The sequence below is a fragment of the Bos grunniens genome, chromosome 2, assembly GCF_055505025.1.
Source record: "Bos grunniens cultivar Pamir isolate PY7600 chromosome 2, Bosgru_T2T1.0, whole genome shotgun sequence".
Taxonomy (NCBI): Eukaryota; Metazoa; Chordata; class Mammalia; order Artiodactyla; family Bovidae; genus Bos; species Bos grunniens.
Genome location: NC_141166.1, coordinates 107886965 through 107908870, shown reverse-complemented (window position 1 = coordinate 107908870; position 21906 = coordinate 107886965). Strand labels below are relative to the sequence as shown.

General features: G+C 37.7%; 1 protein-coding gene across 3 annotated transcripts in view; it reads right to left on the bottom strand.

Moving 5' to 3' along the window:
* Positions 1-3197: 3197 nt before the first annotated feature.
* The window catches only part of XIRP2 (xin actin binding repeat containing 2), a 693360-nt gene continuing 674651 nt past the window's right edge, over positions 3198-21906 (bottom strand). For 2 of the 3 annotated variants that reach the window (XM_086355933.1, XM_086355928.1), the window contains 4 exons: positions 21673-21803; positions 11691-21009; positions 9464-9597; positions 3198-5092 (listed from right to left, as the gene is read on the bottom strand). In XM_086355933.1, coding sequence (XP_086212059.1) covers positions 9503-9597; positions 11691-21009; positions 21673-21803 — 9545 coding nt within the window. In that variant the 3' untranslated portion in view covers positions 3198-5092; positions 9464-9502. The remainder of the gene's footprint in view (positions 5093-9463; positions 9598-11690; positions 21010-21672; positions 21804-21906) is intronic. The other variant, XM_086355934.1, reaches the window with a different exon arrangement.

Below are 21906 nucleotides of genomic sequence, written 5' to 3'. Positions count from 1 at the left end.
CTGTAGATCAGTGCATCAGGCACTTAAAGGGGAACCCTGGGTGGGGTCCTACTCTGTAGTTCAGTGTGTCAGGAGTTTGATGGGCCAGCCTCTCTATTGTCCAGCTGCTGATGCTGGCGCCTGGGGAGAGAGAGGCTATGGTGATGGCTTCACCCTTTATGTATGACTCAGCAGTACTGCCTTGCTTCCATGGCTGCCTGGCTTTCCTTAACTGGCATTTCCCACCACGATCTCCTCCCTCACATCCCATTGATCTGTCTCGTCTCAGTCAACAGCAGCCCCTGCACTGGGATTGCTCCACAATCCCTAAAATCCAGCTCCCAGCTGCTGTGCCTTCCAGGGGACCTGTGTCCCTGTCTGGGGTAGGTATGGCTGCGGCAAGGACTGTCTGATTCTCATTCCATTTAGGCTGCCACAGATCAGCTGTTTCACTCTTGGCCTTAATTGTTTCTCCTCTGACTCAGACAGTTGCCCCAATGTGGGGATCAGATCCCTGTTTCAGTTCCTCCACCGGCCGAGGGCAGGTCCAGTCCTACTAACACTCCTGTTTTTCCCCCTAGTTCCTTTGTCCTACCGAGTTTTGGGTGGTTCTATATATTCTTTCCCACTGGTCAGGTACTCCTGTCTGCTCTCAGCTGGTGTTCTGCATGCACTTCTGTGGCTGAAGGCATCTTCCTGATGTATCCATGGAGAGAGATGTACTCCACGTCCACCTACTCCTCTGCCATCTTGTTCTCTCCCCAAATATATCTGAATTTTTAAAAAATCTTACATGTTACCCAAGGAAGGTGAGGCAGTCAATGATTATTTCTGATAAAGAAGGTTTTAAAACAATATGTTGTTGATTGAGTGAAGGTTAAACAAAAGAACAATTCATATTTTTCTATTGTCTTCCCTGATATCTACATTAGCTAATTTTAATCCCAAGTTTTAATGTAACTGACAGTTATGTGGACTGGGATATCAAAATTAAATGCGTAGAATCCCAAGGTAGAAATTTTGTAAAGCAAACCACTTTTGTAAAAGTGCAACTGACATTAATAAACTAAATCTCAAGATATTGCCATGATCATTTATAAATTATTTTTTCTCTACGGAAACTTTTGTGTAATCTTAGCATATATTATCTCACAAGACATAATTAAAGGTTGTGTGTGCCACAACTAAATCCCAGATGCCATAACTAAGGCCCAGAGCAGCCAAATGAATAATATGTGCATGCTCAGTGGCTCAGTCACGTCCAACTCTTTGTGACCCTATGGACTGTAGCTCACCAGGTTCCTCTGTCCATGGGATCTCTCAGGCAAGAATACTGGAGTGAGTTGTCATTTCCTTCTCTAGCAGATCTTCTTGACTCAGCGATTAAACTTGCATCTCCTGTGTCTCCTTTATTGGCAGGCAGATTTTTACCACTGAGCCAACTCAAAGCCAATAAATAAATAATAAAGATTCAAAGAGTAGATCAAAAGTGGAATAATTCCATTTAAACAGTAATTTTGCTATTGTAGTACCACAGTTAACGGTTTTCTTTGCAGATTTTCACAGTACTCCATTAAACTGGGTAAATATATTCCCACAAAATGTATATGTTGAAGCCATATCCCCAGTGTGACTATATATGGAGGTAGGGTTTGTATTAAAGATGATTAAGGTTAAATGAAGTTACTGGAGTGGGGCCCTAATCCAATAGGCCTAATATCTTTATAGGAAGAGGAAGAAACATCATCAGTACACCTGCATAGAGAAGAGGCCATGTGAGGACGCAGTGAGAGGGCAAGCTGTCTGCAAGTGAAGGAGAGAGGCCTTAGGAGAAACCAATCCTGCAGACACCTTGATCTTGAACATCTAGCCTTCAGAACTGTGAGAAAGTAAATTTCTGTTGTCTAAGCCATCCAGTATGTGGTTCTTTATATGGCAACCCTGGCAAATGAATAATGTCTTAGAAACCTGTTGAGAACATACTAATAAGAGAGAATTGTTATAATTCCTAAAAAGAATGAGTTTTCAACATTACATTTTGGTTTCATACTTGATAGAAAGACAATGGTCTGTGCTCATGTAGAAAAATACAGAATAAGGCCTATTTTATATATGTACATTTTACATCAAAATGCCTTTTCACATTCTTGACAACAAAGGACCTTTGCCAACAAAGGTCTGTCTAGTCAAAGCTATGGTTTTTCCAGCAGTCATGTATGGAGGTGAGAGTTGGACTATAAAGAAAGTTGAGCACCAAAGAACTGATGCTTTTGAACTGTGGTGTTGGAGAAGACTCTTGAGAGTCCCTTGGACTGCAAGGAGGTCCAATCAGTCCATCCTAAAGGAAATTAGTCCTGAATATTCACTGGAAGGACTGATGCTGAAGCTGAAACTCCAATACTTTGGCCACCTAATACAAAGAACTGATTTATTGGAAAAGACCCTGATTCTGGTAAAGATTGAAGGCAGGACGAGAAGGGGATGACAGAGGATGAGATGGTTGGATGGCCTCACACTTGATGGACGTGAGTTTGAGTAAGCTCCTGGAGTTAGTGATGGACAGGGAAGCCTGCGTGCTGCAGTCCATGGGGTCTCAAAGAGTCGGACATGACTGAGCGACTGAACTAAACTTGAAGTTAACATGCAGTGGCTTATTTATATTCACATTATTTTTCTTCTCAGAATTATCACATGTATTTGAGGAAAGGAAAAGTCAGAAGTGAAATTTTCGAAAGACAGTGTTTTGTAACAAAAAATTAACGTCCATTAAATAGGGTAAGAAAAAAATCTGACAAAATGTTAATGATATCATTTATATGTCCACCAATTGCATATATAGTAAGCATTAAAAATGTGTGCCATAATTTTTTTAAGTAACTTCTAAAATCTTTCAAGTTCAGTTGATTTCTGAGTATGAACTTCACATTCACATTATTTTGATGCAAAGTGATATTTTTTTCATTAAATGTTTATAGGTATGTTCCATGATAGTTTAACATAGGTAAATAAACAACCATAATAGTTCTTGTATCTTTATAAAAAGAGGGAAAAAGAGGGTATTTATATTTTCTAATAATACTGTGGCTCTGGCTTAGTATTAAAATTTTCCAGGAGTGTGTGTTTACGTATTAAATGCTTGCTGCAAGACATATATTTCCTAATCATGATAACACACATGCTTAGAATGAAAATATACATGGAGAAAAGAGACACAAGTGTTTTGGTTTGCACCCCAGGTGATTCAATTTTATTTCAGCAGAAATTATAGAGAAAGTGTAAGAATGGTGATAAATATCAGAGTACAGAATGTCACCATGATGTTATCTGGCATGTTGAAAAAACAGAGCAATACACTTAAGTATCATTTGATAAGAAAACATTCAAGAATGTTTCATCTCTTGATTCCATTCAGACTAAAAGTAGATTCAAACCAATTATGAAAAACATCATCTAGTGTAATACAAGGAATTATTTTATCCATTATGGATCCAATGGATATATTATATCCATTGTGATAGACATGAGATTTCTGAACGTTTACAAATTCAACAAGAGGTTATCAAAACCCGCAAAGTCTTCTTTCAGAACACTGATATTTCTCAGTGCCTGCTGTGGACTGCAAGTGGCCAGAGACACTTACTCAGTGTCACTGTAGTGTCTGTTCCTTTTAATTTGCTCTTCCACTGTGAGTTGTTCAGACTGGACTTCCACTCTGGGAAACGGAGGCTTGGCTGTAAATTCACAGCTCGGAGCATCAAGATCTGTGACGTGTGCTGCTCCTATTGTTTGCCCATGCCAATGTTTGATGTCCTTCCCCAATTCTCTTAAATACAAACATGGCATATTTTTAATATGATCTACAGAATCTATTAAATTATGCGTAGAAATGTTCTCATTCCTTTTGGAAAAAGCAGCAATTTTCACCGTGTTCGAAAAGAAGAAATGTAGGTTTTTATTATTGGAGTGGTTTCCTTTGATGTTTAAAATGTTTGTCTCAGAAGAGGGCATTGAACTTTTCCCATCACCGAGGCCTGACCTGGAGACAGACTGCACAGGACTGCCAGCAGTAGCTCCGTCAGTCTGTTTATCTAGAGTCATAGGCAGCACGTTTCTTGAGTCAGTCTTTTCAGATTCAAATATACCAAGTAACTCCGAGAGTTTAGAAGCATTTTCTAAGTTTTCAATTTGATATTCATTTGCAGTGTAGTACACTTCACTTGACAGTGGCAATAGATTAGGAAATTCTAAAACAGATGTCTTCTGCCTGCAATTATTCAGATATGACGCTGCTACATAATTGTTATTATTATTCTTGTTCAAATTCTCTTTACGATTTTCTGGTACCACCTCATCATCAGTGTTAGTAACCTGTAAAACTTCTGCACCATCAGGTTCATTAGCTTTTTCATTTTTCTCTTTCTCAGCACTCTGCACAACCGCATTATTGTTGTCATTAAGATCCATTTCACTTTTCCTCTTCTTCGTGTCTTCAGCCTCATTCACCTTATCTTGTACATCCTTATTTCCTTCCTTCTTCTCTTTTCTTGCTTCATATGCTTCCATTTCTTTGATTCCTGTAACATCTTCTTTCTGACACATGTGGATGGACTGCAGGCATGGCTGCAGGAAAGAAATGTTATCTCGTTCTTGTCCTTTGTTTTCCACAGTTTTCATGTGTTCTATCAGTGATCCACTTTTAAATTCAGCAGATGTAGGGGTTGTCATTTCCGGTGGCCATTTAGGTTTACTCATTTTGAGCTCTTCCTCAAGGGGGAAGGTTTTCTTAGGTATCTCCCTGGAAGGAGGCCAAATGATTTTTAATTTTCCCCTCTTTCCACATTTTTTCAAACCATCCCTTTGCCCTTCACTGTTACCAGCATCTAAATGTTTATTAAGTTCTCCAAGCATGGGGGTATTTTCCACATTGTTTTTACACATATTTGGTTCTTCATTAGGAGTAAAGTCAACTGAGCTGCTTTGATTTTTGCACTTCCATCGATCTTTATGCTGTTTGTGTCCAAAACCTTCATCATAATTTCCTTTTGATTTGAAAAGTTGTTTAAAGTGAGGTTTACAATATATTTGTCCATGAAGTGAGGCATAATTTCCCAAACTGTCAAAAAGAAAAAACATTTTTAAACATTTTATGTATACACTGCAAATTCTTACAGCGTTAGGGAACTGATTATTTCGAGCAATGAATCAGAGATTGAGTACAATTAACTTACTGGCAATAGGAACGTGCCTATTAATTGAACATTCCTGTTAGATTATATTCACCACTAATGCCCTCTATAATACTTGTCTTGCAGTAGTCAGAATTTCGTGCTGTATGTCAGGTACCGGTACAAAAGGTGCTATAGTGTAATGCATATGTAGTTATAGATGATGTAAAATGGAAGGACTAAATCTTTGCTAACTCCGAGAATTGTGAGGGGCTGCAGTTTTCAGCAAATCCTGAATAGCATAAAAAATTAACTATTTGAACTTCCTAGTTAAGTGGACTTTGAATGAATGAATTGGAAAGCTTGTCTATGCAATTTTTTATCTTGTCTCTTTGGAAATATTAACAAATAGAAATGCCTGTTAAAATTAACATCAAATTTAGTCAAAGGCAGCAGCATAATTTTTTAATATTTCTGAATCACTACATAAAAATGGAGAGAAAAACTAAAAACCCAAGGATAAAATTACAACAAAACTAAGTGACAAGGTATCCTCATCAACCTCAAAATACAAGGAGGGAAGGACAAACCAATATCAGCTACAAGACTAGCATAATAGTTGCATGTGTGTGGATGACAACAGAGGGAGAAAGGAAGGTGTCTGATGGACCTGAAAAAATGAGACTACACAATAATCAATATTTCCTGGAAAGTATCACATGCCAATTGGAGAGCAGCAGCTCAAATTGGGAGAGGTTTTGGCATTTCAATAGCCAGTGAGAGTGCAAAAGTCCTGTGGCAGGAAAGTCTGAAGAGGCTGGAGAAATTAAACTCAAAACTGACCCACTGGGATTGTTTAGATCCTACACTGTGAAAAATAAACACGGGAGTGGAATCAAAAGGGAGGAGAACAACGATGACAGAAATCAAAAGGTCCCAGTCAACATTAGGGAGAGAATTCAAGACAGGAAATCCCAGGAATCAAGGCACCACAGTTTTTTGAACAGTATAAGAAAATTAGAAAAGGTAGCCCTGTGAAGTTGGGAAAACCATCCTGAATTTTGCTTCCTTCCAAGATTTGTGTAAATTAACACCATATAAAAATAAGCAACAGCAAAGTATCAAGCCCAAACAGTATATAAAGTTATTATGAGAAGTGAAAGAATAAGGAGCATTATCACTGTAGGCAACGAAAACATGGTAGAAAAACATGTTCTTGAAACATCAAACTTTTAACCTACTATTTCAAAATGAGCTAAAAGACATTAAGAAAATGATAAAAGACCCAAAAGAACAGCATGAATTGTAATTAGAAAAAGTAATAAAGAAGGTGTCAGGTATCAAGAAGAAAACAGAAAAGGAAAAAGTCAAACATGTCAGCAATAAAAACCAAACTAAAAGAAAAACAAGAGCAAATCAATAGGAAACGTCTTAAGAAAAATATGGCTTTCCTGGTGGCTCAGATGGTAAATAACCTGCCTTCAGTGTGGGAGACCTGGTTTCAGTCCTTGGGTTGGAAAGATCCCTTGGAGAAGGGAATGGCAACCCACTCCAGTATTCTTGCCTGGAGAATTCCATGGACAGAGGAGCCAGGTAGGCTACAGCTCATGGGGTCACAAAGAGTCGGACACGACTGAGTGACTAACACTTTCACTAAAGAAAAATAGGAAAATTAAAAGATAAAAAATTTATAATCATAAATGAAAAATATATAATAGGAGTTCCTGAATGAGAAAATAAAATTATGAAACAAGTTAAATACTAAAAAGCTATAATTTAAAGAGCATTTCCCAATATAAAAAAGAATGAAATTACATACTGAAAGATCACAAATTGTTATCAGTATGTAAGAACTAAAGGAATAAACTTTCCATGAGCCTTTTCTACGGAATCTACTTGAAAATAAGCTTGAGCAACCATAATAACTAAGGAAATGTCAACATAAGGACTGTGGGTTAGATTAAATACATTGTTATATATTAACTGGGATGAAATGAGGGTATAGAGGGGGGTACTATAACATGTAACAGCTATATATGATGACACCAAAGACTCAGTACACTATTTTAACAAAATGGGGTGTGAGTGATCAGCAGAGCAAATTCAATTTTTAATGCTTTGATAATCAAATTAGTGGTGCTGATAGCTTTGTTTTTCTAAAACTGTTGTTCAAATGAATATGGGATAGTCTAACTCTGTTATCTCCTTTGTCTTTGAGAACCAGAAGCCCTGAAGTAGAAGATACAGCTGTAACGGAGAAGAGGCTAAGCAAAAGCTATGAAATTCTGAATTCAATTTGGAAACATCCCTATGAATTCCTATTTTTTTCTGTATATATAAATATTTACTAGATCTTAACACTTAAAAGCTTAGAAATAGTGATCAACTCAGTAGAAAGAGTGTCAAGATTATAGTCTTGAAATATTTCACATTCTCACTAGAAGAAACCAAGGCTTAGAGAAATGACTGATTCTGCACCTGGGCCAGTAAATGTATAAGATGAGCATGGGACATCTAGTCCTATCAGATAAAGAGGAGGTTATCACAGACAACTTGGGTTCTGTCAAAAGGACTCAGGAGACAACTTGAAGTGGCTTCCACTGGCCAGGTATAGAGTAACTGGAGTTTCAGTAATGATGATAATTGTTTGTGTAAACATGTGTAAATCTGTAAGTTTATAAAGACATTAAAATATCTTAAAAGTGGTTATCTCTAGGAGATAAGAAACTATTATATGAAATTGTTAAATAAAAAATTGATACATTGACAACACTGATGAATAAAGGAAAAGAATTATGGACTTATTCTGCCTTTTTTTAAATTAACTGTATCACCGTGTAACCAAATACCAAATACAGGGAAGCATCTTCTGTGAAAGTATTCTAATAATAGGTCAAATGTCCTGGGTCTTTCACAAGTAAGCAATAAGGAATGAAAGGAATGGATGGAAAGCTTAGCCTAGAGATTATTTTTAAAAAAGACTTGAAAGACTTGAGAGAGTTTTTTAAAAAAGGATAAAACCAGAGTACAGAATTTAAGAAAGCACATTTGGGTAAATAAAACTATAAAATGCAAGGAAACAATTACTATAAAGGATGATATTTAGTCATAGGCAAGAGACTGGTTATGTTTGCAAAGGGCAAAGGGAGGAAGGAGCTTCTGGAATGGCTAACAATATTGTATTTCTTGATCTTGATAGTGTTTATGAAGTGTTCACTTTATAATTTAGTGAGCCACATATTTGCTTTGCTTGGTTTTCTGTATCTGTGGGTGTTATACGTGTTGTACTGTGTTTAATTGCTCAGTTGTGTCTGATTCTTTCTGAGCCCAAGAACTGTAGCCTACTAGGTTACCCTAGTCCATGGGGGTTCCCCAGCAAGAATAGTGGAGTGGGTTGCCATGCCCTCTCCAGGGGATCTTCCCAACCCAAGGATTGAACCCAGGTCTCCCGCATTGCAGACAGATTCTTTACCATCTGAGCCACTAGGGAAGCCTGGGTTTTATATAATGCTTTTTAAAAATAGCAGTCATTGAATAAATATTTTTGAGTCCTTATTGTATATTTGGGTTTACTTGGTACTGACAAGACAAACATTAACACATTTCCTACAGCCAGGGACAATTACACTAGACTGTGTTAGAATGGAGCGAGCACAGGAGATGCTGTGATCCATATACAGGGGTAAAAGCAGGTCACTCTTCAAAGACATAAAGTCTCAGTTGAGGTCTGAGGAATGATATGGGGGTGAGGCATGGGAAAACTCCTCCAAGGAGCAGCAACAACATTTGGAATCAGCTAGATGAGCGAGAAAAAAAAATGACTTCGAGGAACTGAAATTCAGTCTTCATGAAAAGCAACAGGCAACGGGAGGAAGGGGTGCTGGGAGATGAGAAGGGACAAGATATTGAATCACTTTTTAATTCATATTTATATGTTAATTTTGGGAATAGAGGAAGCCATTATATGTTTAAAACTGGGAAGTGATCCCAGATTTGCATTTTTAGAAAGATCATTCTTCTTACGCAATGGAGCATGGCATTGGGAACGGTTGGTGGTGGTGAGAGTTATTTCTCTTATCTATGTGATCTTCATGCTTGGACTAAAGGGCCCCTTCTGAATTTTATTAAGAAAGCAAAATGTCAAAAGGAAAAAGGTAACAGCCATTCCGAGCAACACAGAAAATGACCACATTTCCATTTGTTGTTTTAACTGATGGAAACAGGATTTGGAAAAACTGACATCTTTGAAGAGACATGATGTTATAAGTATACTGCAAGCTCTTTGACTATTTGTGCCCCAGGCCACAAAACAGTTTTACCTCAGTTTACTGTTGCAATGGTGGCAGCGGAAACAGGATTTATGAAAACTCTGCCTGTCTGCTACTAGGCACTCCATTGGATAAACCGTCTTTTGACAAAGTATGCATATTTCCTTGTCTTGGAGTTGCAGTTTCTAAAAATAAAAATGTATAAGAGCTTATGTAATACTGTTTTCAGTCACATTGTAAAAACAAAACAAACAGCAACAGCATATTAACTGGCCATGCAGTTAGTGTAGAAAGTTCTAACACTACTGGTCTCGATGTTCCTTCTCTGGATGTAGGGCATCTACCATTAGGCATAAGGTTCTGGTACAATCAACCTTATTCTGGTTTCTCTACTATTTATACATGGGACAAGTTAATTTTTATTATTTTAGGGAATATACATGAGTAAAATGTGTTCACTAACTTCAATACACTGAAAAGGATATATAGGAAAATCAGCCACGAGGAGACCTCCTGAGACCACTTATCATTCTAAATGACTGAACTTTCTATGTATATAAAAGTTTATACCTAACTTGGTCTAAAGTTTTAGTCTTTAAAGTATTCTGTAGAGATTTTTCTAAAATATATCCATATATCTTTTCAGCTGATATTTTATTTGTTTAGGTATTTTCTTGATGACTTAGTGTTGACTCTGTGACACTAATTCTTAACAATAAGACGAGACTCCTAAATACACTGAACTATTCAGAGCCATTTGTCCTCAGTCTAAATAGCTTAAGATTTCAGGGCTTTGGGGATTCTTATCTCTGCCTCTTATGATTTCCCTACCTCCACCAAAATTACATGTGAATGCCAGTTCCTATAAGTAGTTATATTACCAAGTGTTTGCATAGTTATATTACCAATGTTTGCCTAGTGGTTCAAAACTGACACAACTTTTGCCAGAGTATTGTTTTGATTCTCACAACTCATCTGTAAGAATAAGCTTTTGTAGTAGTTTTATATATGAGCATATATGTGCATTGTTTTTTATATAAATAAATATTATATACACACACTTTAATGTTTTGATGCTCAATTTGGGCTACTAAGAAATCTCCTTTATTTATTTTGTTCTAATAGGAGACACACTTCTATATTTAACACCAGTTTCCTTGTATTTTTTATGTCTTTAGTTAACAGAAACTCAGCATTTGAAATTAGACAGCTTTGCTTAATTATGCCAGAAGCCAGTACATTAAGAAATTATATTAACCTGATAAAGTAGACACATATGTTGCAAATATGATAAGGGCAGAATTATTAGTTTCAGCAGTTTTTATTTTTAGGCTTGCTATTTCTTTCAATCTATCTAAAATAATGGGCTACATTAATTATGTCAAATCTTTTTATTGTGAAGCCTCATTAATTGTAAAAAGGAGGAAAATATAAAGAAATGAGCTGTTCTCTGATGTTAAAAAATCTGTACTAAGTTCATGTGTTTTAAATCTCTTTTCTTCCAAATATAATTATATTTTAAAATTATTGTCCACATTTATCTGTGAATGAGGCCAATTGAGCTATAATTTGGGGTTTAGGAAAGGCAAAAGAAAATCAATTACAAGGGGAAAAATAGCAGTGGCATTAGAGAGCCAATTCCATCCAACTCAACAACAATAATTAAATATACAAAAGGTCTAATTCCATACTACACTTTTGTCAGAGATCCCAATCAATGAAAATCCTTAAAGCACATATGCAGAGTGTAAATTGTTTCTTGGATTATTACCAGGTTGTATTGAATGCAAACTCAAACACCACTTAAGTCTGGTAGTTAAAAATCTATCAATAATAGGTCAAGAAATATTATCTCCTATTGTCTTTAACAAGTGTATAAAATAATATTTTAATAAGAAATACTCATAATGTACTAATGGTATACAATAATTAATAAATATAAAATCTATATAATAATTAATGCTATCACAATAGCAATTATTATTATACCTGCTGCTTTATCTAAAGCCTTATTTACCTTGACAAACACAGGTCTCAATAACCTATAGAGTAGTGTTTGTTACTCTCACACAGGGCTGGTGAATCATATTAAAAGCTTTTGTAAAGAGAAAGTAGTAAAAGCAAGCATGGTAAAGGGAAGGATAGCAACAACCAGGGAAAGCTGTTAGTTTTACGTTATGGTGTTTAGTTCTTTCCATGTACTCTTTTAATTGCAAATCGTCTTAGCTCTGTGCTTTTAAAGGGTTAATCTTACTTCACTCTTTGCAAGGTCATTTACCACGTATAAATGCAGATTCCTCTTGGAAGGTGGTTTCCATCTCAGTTGCAGAAGCATCTGAGGTTGAATATCCCAAGTTTTTAATAACTCTTTCACTCTCCTGCCAAGTCTGTTGAAAATTCCTCCTGAGTTCTTTAGGTGAATCAGAAACATCTAAAATGTGGCCGGCGATGACATCCTCATAGGTGGGTGGGGCGTGCTTGAAGTCAGAGCGAGATCTGCCAGCTTCTGAGCCATGTGACGAAGAGACTGTCGTCTTCGACCCAACAACCTGACTCTCAAATGCATCCACACCTGAGAAATGTTCACTGAGAGACCTTGTTTCAGAGCGTATGCTGGGCAGCTTAACGGGCATCATTTCTTGTAGCTCTCTAGGACGACTGTGAGAAAAACCCGTAAAGCTAGTGCTTTCTGAAGATGTTAATCCAAATTCCTCCTTAAATGAACGGCTTTCTTGCTTTATATTACGATTTGCTTCTCCATTTATATAAGCTCTTCTATTTGACTGTGTGTCAAAACTTAGGCCATCCTCAAATCCCCTGAACCACCTGTTTATTTCATGTTCATGGTCACTCATGAAATTTTCAGCCATTTCAACAGTCCTGTTGGCTGCTTCGTATCTCTGCGCGTGCTCTGACAGGCGAGGTCCTTCGACTTTGCGGATGATTTCCACTGAGTCAAAACTCTCAGTATCTGGCACTATGTCTGTAGCAGAATTTACTCCATCTTTGTGAACGTAAGTCGACCTATTCTCTACTTTCCTTACTTCCTCTTGAGCTTCCATGGATTCTTTGAAAGAACCACTGTCAGCATGATTTACAGTTATAGGTATTGTGATTGTAGGTGGAGAGTCCCTACCACGAGCCTCTATCTTAATTTGACGGCGAAGTGTTGCAGGAGATGTGATGATCTCAGACCTCTTCTCCACAATGGGAACCGGGGTTATCGATGAACATGGGATGATCCCTCTGGATAACTTCGCAGTGGTGTCTTTGAGTTTCACAAGTTGTTCAGAACGACTCTTGGGTGGCGAAGGGGAGGTACTTGCTTTGAGGATTCTAGTTGGTTGTGACGGCTTTGGTGATAGTTCAGCAAAACTGTCCTTTTTAGGGGACTGGGAAAGCTCATCCTTGGGAGAGGTTTGTGTTCGCCGGGCGGTAGACTCGATCGTTATGAAAGTTGGTGACGATGGGCGTGTTTTTAAAGATGGAGGAGGAACCTTGGCATCATCTAGTTTAATTTCCTGATGGGTTTTCACTTGATGATGAGCAGTAGTTTCTTGATGAGTTGCTACTTGGTGGTGCTCTGCTTTTTCCACAATTGTATTTTCTTTCTGCTGGGTATTTTTATTATAACTGACATTAGCATTAGACATTTTAGATAATGTTTCATTAAGACTGGTAGCTTTATTTCTCTGCTTTCCCGCTTTAGACGATATCATGGCCGTTTGAATTGTATTTTCACAGGACACAAGCATATCCTCTGCCTGAGTCTTAATGTGTGTTATTTCTTCTTTGATTTTTTCTGTGTTATTCTCCATAGCAATGCGAACTCCATATTCTCTTTTTTCTTCACTTAATAGCCATACTGGAATAATTTTTAACAGCATCTGAAATGTCTTAAGGCCATTTTTATCTGGCTCTGCTTCAAACTCTTTTACCCTAGACAGAATCTGTTGTAGTTCTTCACGTTTTCTCAAGAATTCCAATACATTTACAGCACGTTTTCCATCATCCTGCTGGGATTCTTTCGCAGAAGAGAATAAAGATTTGTTCTGTGTAATCTCTTGCTTTGACTCTTTAGTATTAGAAAAGACTTGTTTCTGTTGTATGCCCTTGACGCCAAGATATTTTTCTTCCTGAAGATTATTATTTGGCTGGGGCAATTTTTTATGTTCAACTTGACTTTCAAAAGACTGTGTATGTGTTTGCTGAAAATTCTGAGTCTGAGAATCAAGATGTGCCTCAGTAACCTTTTGTTCGACTACCTTCTGAGCTGATATATTCAAGTGTTCTTGTTTGTTTTCAGCTATTAGACTTTCTTTCTTTGGACCAATCATTGGTGGTCCCTGAATTGTTTCTTCACTTCCTAGAAATTTCCCACTCTCAGATTCTCTAAATTCTCTTTGCTTCTCATGAACTATTTTGAGCTTACTTTCATGGCTTTTCCCTGTGGTTTCTGTAGGCAATTGTATTGTTGCTCTCTTCTCCTTCGCAGGTAATTGATAATGTTTTTCAGTCACTGATTGCTTATAGCTTCTACCTTCAGTCCTTGCTTCTGTTCTCCCGGTTTCCTGGTACTGTTGTTTGGTAATGGTTTGAATATCAACTTCAGATTGCTTTTTATGACTTTCATAGCTGTGGTTTGTTTCATCTAACTTATGACCTAGAATTGGAACCTTCATGGTTTTAACTTTGAAACTGGGGGAAACTGGCTGGCTTTTGGGCAAGTGCAACTGCTCCAGATGCTTCTGTTGTGTTTGCTGGGTCCTATATTCTTGCTGACTCTGTTTAATTTCACAAGCTGATTTAGATTGGATCATACCCTTTGAGCTCTGCAAAACTTCCTTTTTCATCGTATCTTTGCCTTCCAAGGTTGCTGGAACATGTTGGAGCCTCTTGGCAGAGAATGTCACTGCCGGTGTTGTGGAAAGCTGGTTATCAGTACAGACCCTTAGATCTTGAGAAAGACTTTGAGAGACCGGGTTGGTTTGGGCTGCAGTCACCTCTGAATCCATTCCAGTTAGGGGGACCTCCTCCTTTGTTTTTTGTAACAGCACTTCCTTTTTCAACTCTGATATGTTTTGATTTTGGCTCTCTGTTCTAACTATGTTGTAGCCCGAACTCCCCTGTCTCTGTTTTTCAAGCTCTTCTCTTTGTTGTCTGTATTTTTCTTCAGCAATCATTAAAGGTGTTTTAAATTTTCTCATATAAGGTTTTGGACTTTGCTGCCCTGAACCTGCTGGAAATGAATGAGATTTTATGAGAGGTGCTATAGGTTTTTTCTTGGGTGGTGAACTTTCTGGAACTGCCTGTGAGAAAGACCTTGTAGAGTCCATAGATAGTTGTTTTCTTTTATCAAGACTTTTGCTAGATACATTCTGCATTGTCTCTATGTGTTCACTGCTAGTTGCCATTATTACTCTTTTCTGATCCTTTGAGGGAGTCATTTTACATTCTGTATCTGGCAGAGAATTTTCCAAATCAACTTTTGGGGAACTATGATTCTTTATATCTTCTATCTGCTTGGGAAACTTGGGTTTGGGGAGTGTGGGAGGTGGCAAACGTCCTCCAGATTTTCCTGTTGTGATTTTAGCCTGAGAGCTTGAGGCTTCTTCTTGGGAGTATTGTATGAATGTTCCATTATGCTTTTCTTGAACAGAAGAGGAAAGGAGATGTGCTGGTTTTAGAGCTGGAGCTGGAGGAGGAGGGGGCGGTGGTGGAAACGTGGATAGACATTCTCTTTCAAATTTCTCATCTTCTGGTGGTGGAGGAAGAGGGAGGCCTGGAAAATTTTCAAATTCAGCCTGTATCTTCTCAGTGGACAGTGATGGAGGAAACACATTTTTTTCAGGCAACATCATTAAAGGAGGTGGAGGAGGAAGAGGAAATTCAATTTCAGATGATGCATTGGAAGGTAGAGGAGGAGGTGGAGATGGAGGTGGAAGAGGGAACTCATTTTCCTTTGCATTATTTTCAGGGTTAAATTTGATTGGATTAAAGGACATTTCCATTGCCATTTTTAAGTCTTTGGAGGTATTTGTCTTCATTAGAAAGTCCTGGCTCTTCAGATGAATATCAGTCTGCTTTTTGTCAATTGCCTTAAGTTGATTGTGGCTTTTTTGGGAGACTTTCACTTCTGTTACATTTGACATGTCTTGATTCACAGGCAAAGTCTGCCACCCTGGTTGAAGGGTCACATTCTTTTTCATTATATCTTTATTAGAATATTGCTTTTCTTGTTTTAACAGAGTCTGCTTCTGAAAGTCCTCTGAAACCTCACGTGTTTCTCCAACCATCCTGTTGACTGGACCCTGGGTTAAACCAGGCCTAGAGCTTTGTGTATCTGTTGATATTTTAGTGTTTTTGGTATTTTTAGGACTCTTGACAGGGAAAGCCTCAATCTTCTGGTAGTCATTCCTCAGTTGGCCAGTTTCAGTCTGTTGCTTTCCAATTGTTTTGTCAATAGATTGCAAAAACACAGCCTCCTTCTTCTGTTCTCTCTCTGTCTCTGCTTCCTTGGTTTTTCGATGTTCCCTAACTGACAGGGTTGAAGTCAACTGTCCGCTTACATGTTCATCCCTAAGATGTTGCTCTGTCATGTTATCAGTCCAGATACCCACTTGGTGTGAATTAGATAGTTTTCTAAGGTTTTTCTCAAGAGCATCATTGTTTTGTTCACGATCTATGACAATCTTTACAGGGCCTTTGGGGGCTTTTGGAAGATTAACCTCAGTTCTTTCTTTCATTAAATCTCCATGACAAGATTTGTTTATAGTTTGATTGAGAATGTCTGCTCCCTCCTGCCACCTGGCTGCTGGCTCAAAGGGTCCTGGTCTTGGCTGCAGAATGCTTTTTTTGTCCCTCTGTACAGCCACCTGATGAGTCCCTGTTTTCTGCTCTTCTTTGGATCCTGCCATCACAGTCTGCACTTCATCTTTCACTGCACTTTTATTTACCTCTTTGAAAGCTGTTTGTGTTTCTTTTAGATTCCTTAATGATGCCTCGAGGTCATCTAGGATAAGCTCCTTTTTCAGTATTTCCGTCCTCGTATGTGCAGTCTTTTCAAGGCATTCAATAGCTTTCTCAATATCCCCAGGGACGATGTCAGGCTGTTTAGAATCTTTCCATTTTTGACTTGATTCCTTAAGTGACTTGAGGGTGGTCAGCATGTCACCTTTTATAATTTCTTCTGTTTTAGCCACTGTTTTCTGACTTACGGCCTGGCTGAGGGAGTTTAGGGTTGACTTCACATCACCTTTAATAATTTCTTCTTTGGGTAACTTACAAGATGTATTCTGAGGCTCTGTCAGAAAAACCTTAACTGTATTATGCACATCTCCTGGGATGATGTCAGTTTCATTAACAGTACGTTCAACCTGAGATTGCCTTTTCTTTAATAACAGTTTTGTGCCTTCTACATCACCACCAATGATTTCTTCCTCTTTTTCTTGTTTCCTACCTGTTAGTATCTCATTTGAGCCTGTCTGGAGTTGTCTGAGATAATCCAAAGCTCCAGTTTCTATGCATGTTGTAAAAAACTGAACATTTCCTCTCTCAGAGGCATCAATTTTAATCCTTTCAGATATTTTATTGTTTGATATGGAAGATAGCAAATTATGAATCGTACGTTTTACATCACCCCCTACTATTTCTTCACGCTTAATTGTATCACCAGCATTTTCATGAAGAAGACAATAGATAGTCATGTTAATATCGCCTCTTTCATCTTCCTGAATCAAAATACCTTTCTTTACAGATCTTTCCTCAGAGAACAGGTTTTTTATTGCTTGTTGGACATCACCACTCAGTATCTCTTCTTTTTCAGCATGAAATTCTGTTGATCTGTTTAATAACTGAGTTTTGGTCAGATTAACATTTCCCTTCTCTTCTTCACTGACCAAAATCTCTCTTTTCTTACAGTCTCTTTCAGAAAGAAGGTTCACCATTATATTTCTGAGGTCAACCTTGATAATTTCTTCTTTCTGTATCTCAGGTGATGCTTGATTCATTAGCTTGTATTTTGCCATTCGAACATCCCCAACCTCATCAGCTTCAATGATGATTCCAGGAGCCTCGATAACTTTTTGAGAGTACAGTTCTCCTAAGGTTTCTTTAATGCTCTTGCCAATAATTTCCACCTTTTCTACCCTATTTTCAGTAAATCTGTGAAGGGGTGTGGTTTCAAAGAGCCATGTAGTTGTCTTGACATCAGCAGGAGGGATTTCTTCCTTGGTGATTTTTGTGATGCTTTCATCTGCTTCCTTAATAGAATCCAAAGTTTGATTTTCAAAGAGCCATACTGCCTGCTTCACATCACCTTTCTGCATATCTTCCTGGGTGACTGTTTTGATATTTTCATATTCTGATCCTTCTCCTCTCAGTTCATCTAGAGTATGGGTCTCAAACAGCCAGGTGGATGTTTTAACATTGCCCTTCTGTATTTCATTGACACTTACTGTTCTTACATAAGTATTCTTATCCAAATTTTCAGACTCAAAGAATTGTTTACTTTTCCTTACATCCCCACCTTGAATACAGTCCACAGTGGGCACAATATCACGTGATTCCTTTGCAATCTGATCCAGTGGCTGGGTTTCAAATCTGTATCTAACAGAACTAACATCCCCCTTCTGAATGTCTTCTTGTGTGACAGATTTAATCACATACACAGTCTCAGATTCATTAATTGAGTCTAATGGTTTTGTTTCAAAAAGCCACCTTGTCCCTCGTACATCGCCGTGAATTACCTCTTCCTTTTTAACTGTAGTCACTTCATGATAAAACCCTTCTCGATCTTGAATTGCATAGAGTGGCTGGGTTTCAAAGAGCATTCTATAGCTTTTTACGTCGCCCTTTATTACTTCTTCAGTAATTGTTTTCTTGGTGCTAATATAGTCCAATTCTTCTTTAATCTCATCTAAAGAAAAAGTCTCAAAAATAAAGCACCCCTTTCTTACATTTCCACCTTGTATGTCTGTCACTGTCTTAACTAATTCATCACCTTCTTGACTTTCTTTTATCATATCAATTGGTTGGTTTTCAAAGAGCCACCTACAATTTAAAACATTGCCTTTCTGAATATCTTCAGCCTTTAGGGTTTTGATCTTTCTCAAAACCTCCTCTGAACCGGAACTTATAGAATCTAAGGACTGACTTTCAAATTTATGCCGCATGCTGGAGACATCCCCAGCTTGGATATCCATTTCTATGGCTTTGATCTCCTTTCCTTCTTCTCCTTGTATGCTGTCCAAATTTTCTGTCTCAAAAAGGAAACATGTTGTACGAACATCCCCACCATGGATTTCCTCTTGTTTCACAGTTTGCAATTTGACTGTTGCTTCAGAGTCATCTTTTATGGTATCAAGTGGCTGAGTTTCAAAGAGCCAGGTACAGGCTTTGACATCTCCCTTATGAATTTCTTTACTGCCAGTCATTAGTGAAACTTTTTCATAAAGAGATTCCATTGGCTGGGTTTCAAAAAGCCATCTACAGGTTTTGACATCCCCTTTAACAATATCAGTGACTTGTTCAGTTTTCCTTTCTACTTCTTCCATATTGCTAAAATATTTAATCGAATCAAGTGGTTGGGTTTCAAATAGCCACTTAGCAGATTTTACATTCCCAGTCTGTATTTCTTGAGCAGATATTCCTCTAATTATCTGATATTTATGAATGCTTTCATCAAACTGATCGATGGGCCTTGTTTCAAAAAGCCACCTACAGCTTCTTACATCACCTCTTAGGATTTCTTCTTGCTGGACTGTCTTTACTTGATGGTATTTTCCAAGGTGATCTTGAATGGCATATAAGGGTGTTGTTTCAAAGAGTGATTTATTTAACTCTACAGCACCTCTTGTGACTCCTTCCACCTCTATTTTATGTGATGCATCAAATTTAATCAAGTTGTTTGATTCAAAGATATGTGTATAATTCCTTACATCTCCTCTGTCAACTTCTTCAAGTTTCACTGTTCGTATGTACTCTTTTTTATCTTCTCTAATCTCTTCCAGAGGTTGGGTTTCGAAAATCCATTTTTGGTGCCTGACATCCCCCTTTTCTTCTTCAGAAGCAGTAATTTTTTGAAGTTTTCCTACATCAGGGCTATCTTTTAAAGCCTCTATTGGAAGTGTTTCAAATAGTTGCTTAGTAGTTTGTACATCGCCCCCTATTATCTCTTCAGACTTTAGATGGTCTGCATCAGGAACTTCTTTCAGAATATCTAATGGCTGTGTTTCAAACATCCAACACTTTTTAGAGACATCTGTACCTATTACTGTTTCCTTTTCAACGATGACCTCTTCTGTCTCTTCTTTGATTTTCTCCAAAGGTTGAGTTTCAAACAACCACTTGGCCCTATGCACCCCACCTTTGACATTTTCTTCCATGGATATTCCTCTGACGACTTTAATTTCTGTTATATCTTTGTTAATTGTGTCTAGGGGCTGTGTTTCAAACATCCAACGTGCTGTTCTCACATCCCCCTTTTCAACATCTTCTCTGTGAACAGTTTTAATTTCTAGCATTTGACCTGAGCCATCTCTAATAACATATAATGGTTGCGTTTCAAAATATTTTATACTTCTCTTAACATTCCCCTTAATTTCTTTGAGCTCAGATCTGAGTTGCAGTAGGTGCATCTCATCTACTGAGTGAAGTTGTCCAAGTTGATCCAGATGTTGAGTTTCAAACATGTATCTCACAGTCTTGACATCCCCCCCAGTTATGTCCTTTATGGCAGTTGCTATTGATTCTTCTTGGCTTTGATGCAATTTATTCATCGAGTCTAATGGCTTTGTTTCAAACATCCACCGGGCTGTGTGGACATCTCCTCTGGCTAGCTCAGGAATTTTCTCAGCATGTTTCTCAGTGCCAGAAGAATGATCCCCCAGAGTATCGATGGGTTGGGTTTCAAACATCCATGTGGTATATTTCACATCACCACCAGCAATGATTTCTTGATCAGCAATGCCCTTGGAGATGTTGTCTTCATCTGGAGAGCCATTGTTGATGGAATCTAATGGCTGATTCTCGAAGATCCATCTCATGGACTGCACCTCCCCCTTCAGAATTTCATCCCACTCCACGTGTTCTCTTTCCGAGTTCAGACCTTTTTGAGAACTGTCATTCGTATTTTCAAAAACATACCGGGCTTGTTGCACATCTGCTGAAACTGAGCTCCCTGCATTCATTTGACGAGAAACAATCTCAGAAACCTCACTGATATAATCTTTTTCTAAGTTTTTCCTTAACTCGGGATGGATGTGTTTATATAAACGGTTTAATTCATACAAATTTCTTTGTTTGGAGTATAATTCTTTGGGGACTGGTGGTTTTCTAGGAGGGTTGGGGAGTTCAGGGGACTGGGAAAATGCTGTCACATCTACTGGAGGTTGAAGCATGTCGGGCGGGGGAGGAGGAAATTCTTCTGTCTTTTCCGAAGGAGTGGCATTAATTTGTGCCAGAGTTGAGGAAGTGGCACTGTGGTCACTGTATCTGGTGGTTGATGTTTCCTTCCTCTGGCTGGTTGAAGTGTAAGAAGTAGAAGAGGTACCCACAATTGATGATGGCTTTAAAGTCTCTTCAGATTCACTTTCCATCTTTAAGGGAGAGAAAATCAAATCTTATAAAGATGAGTATAGTGGTGGAGACTTTCTGGGCACTGCCTTTCACCTGCCCATGCTACGATATCTCCATTGGGAACAAGAGGTGATAGAGTCCATTTAGAGACCTACTTCAAAGCAACATTCAGTATATGTTGCTATCTTTCCTATAATCCATTTGCACTTTTTAGAATTATATTCCCTATTCAATACATCAGGAACTCAGTATTTTAACATTTACCCATAATCTTGACTGTCTTTCCTTCTTTACTTAATGTGCTATGCAGAGTAATCTAGAGGGAAAAAATTAAAATCTTAAAGCACTTTTGAGGGTTGTTTTGTTTTCCTTGGAATTTTAAACACAACAGAGTAAGTAGATGACATTTAAAAACTGGCTTTATTACTTTATCTAATGTGAATTATTAAACTTAAGTACATACATAATTTTTTCTCCCCTAATTTGCTTTAGTGAGAAAAGTTTTAATTCTCTCTACTGCTTTTCTCATGTAGAATAATATTCTTTGTCTGGAACAGAATAAGTACTGGTTCAGGATATTTTTTTTGCTATTGGAAAACCTCTTCATTCAATAATTTGAAAATGTTATGTGTTTACATGTGGTTTTATACTTAACATGTCTCTGTGCAGAGACATTATCTTACCTTAATCTGCTTGGCTGGGGTCAATTCTTTGTCAGAATAAAGGACCTTTTCCTGGACAGACTTTTCAAATTGTTCTTTTAAAAACTTAGTCGAAACCTTTGGAATCTCTTCCTCTTCAGGTGTATCTATGACTATAAACACAAAAGAACACCATGGATATTATGTAACTAATAAACATGATGTTTGAGAAGTCATTATAATACTATGGAAAACTTCTTATAATGTAAGTTAAGT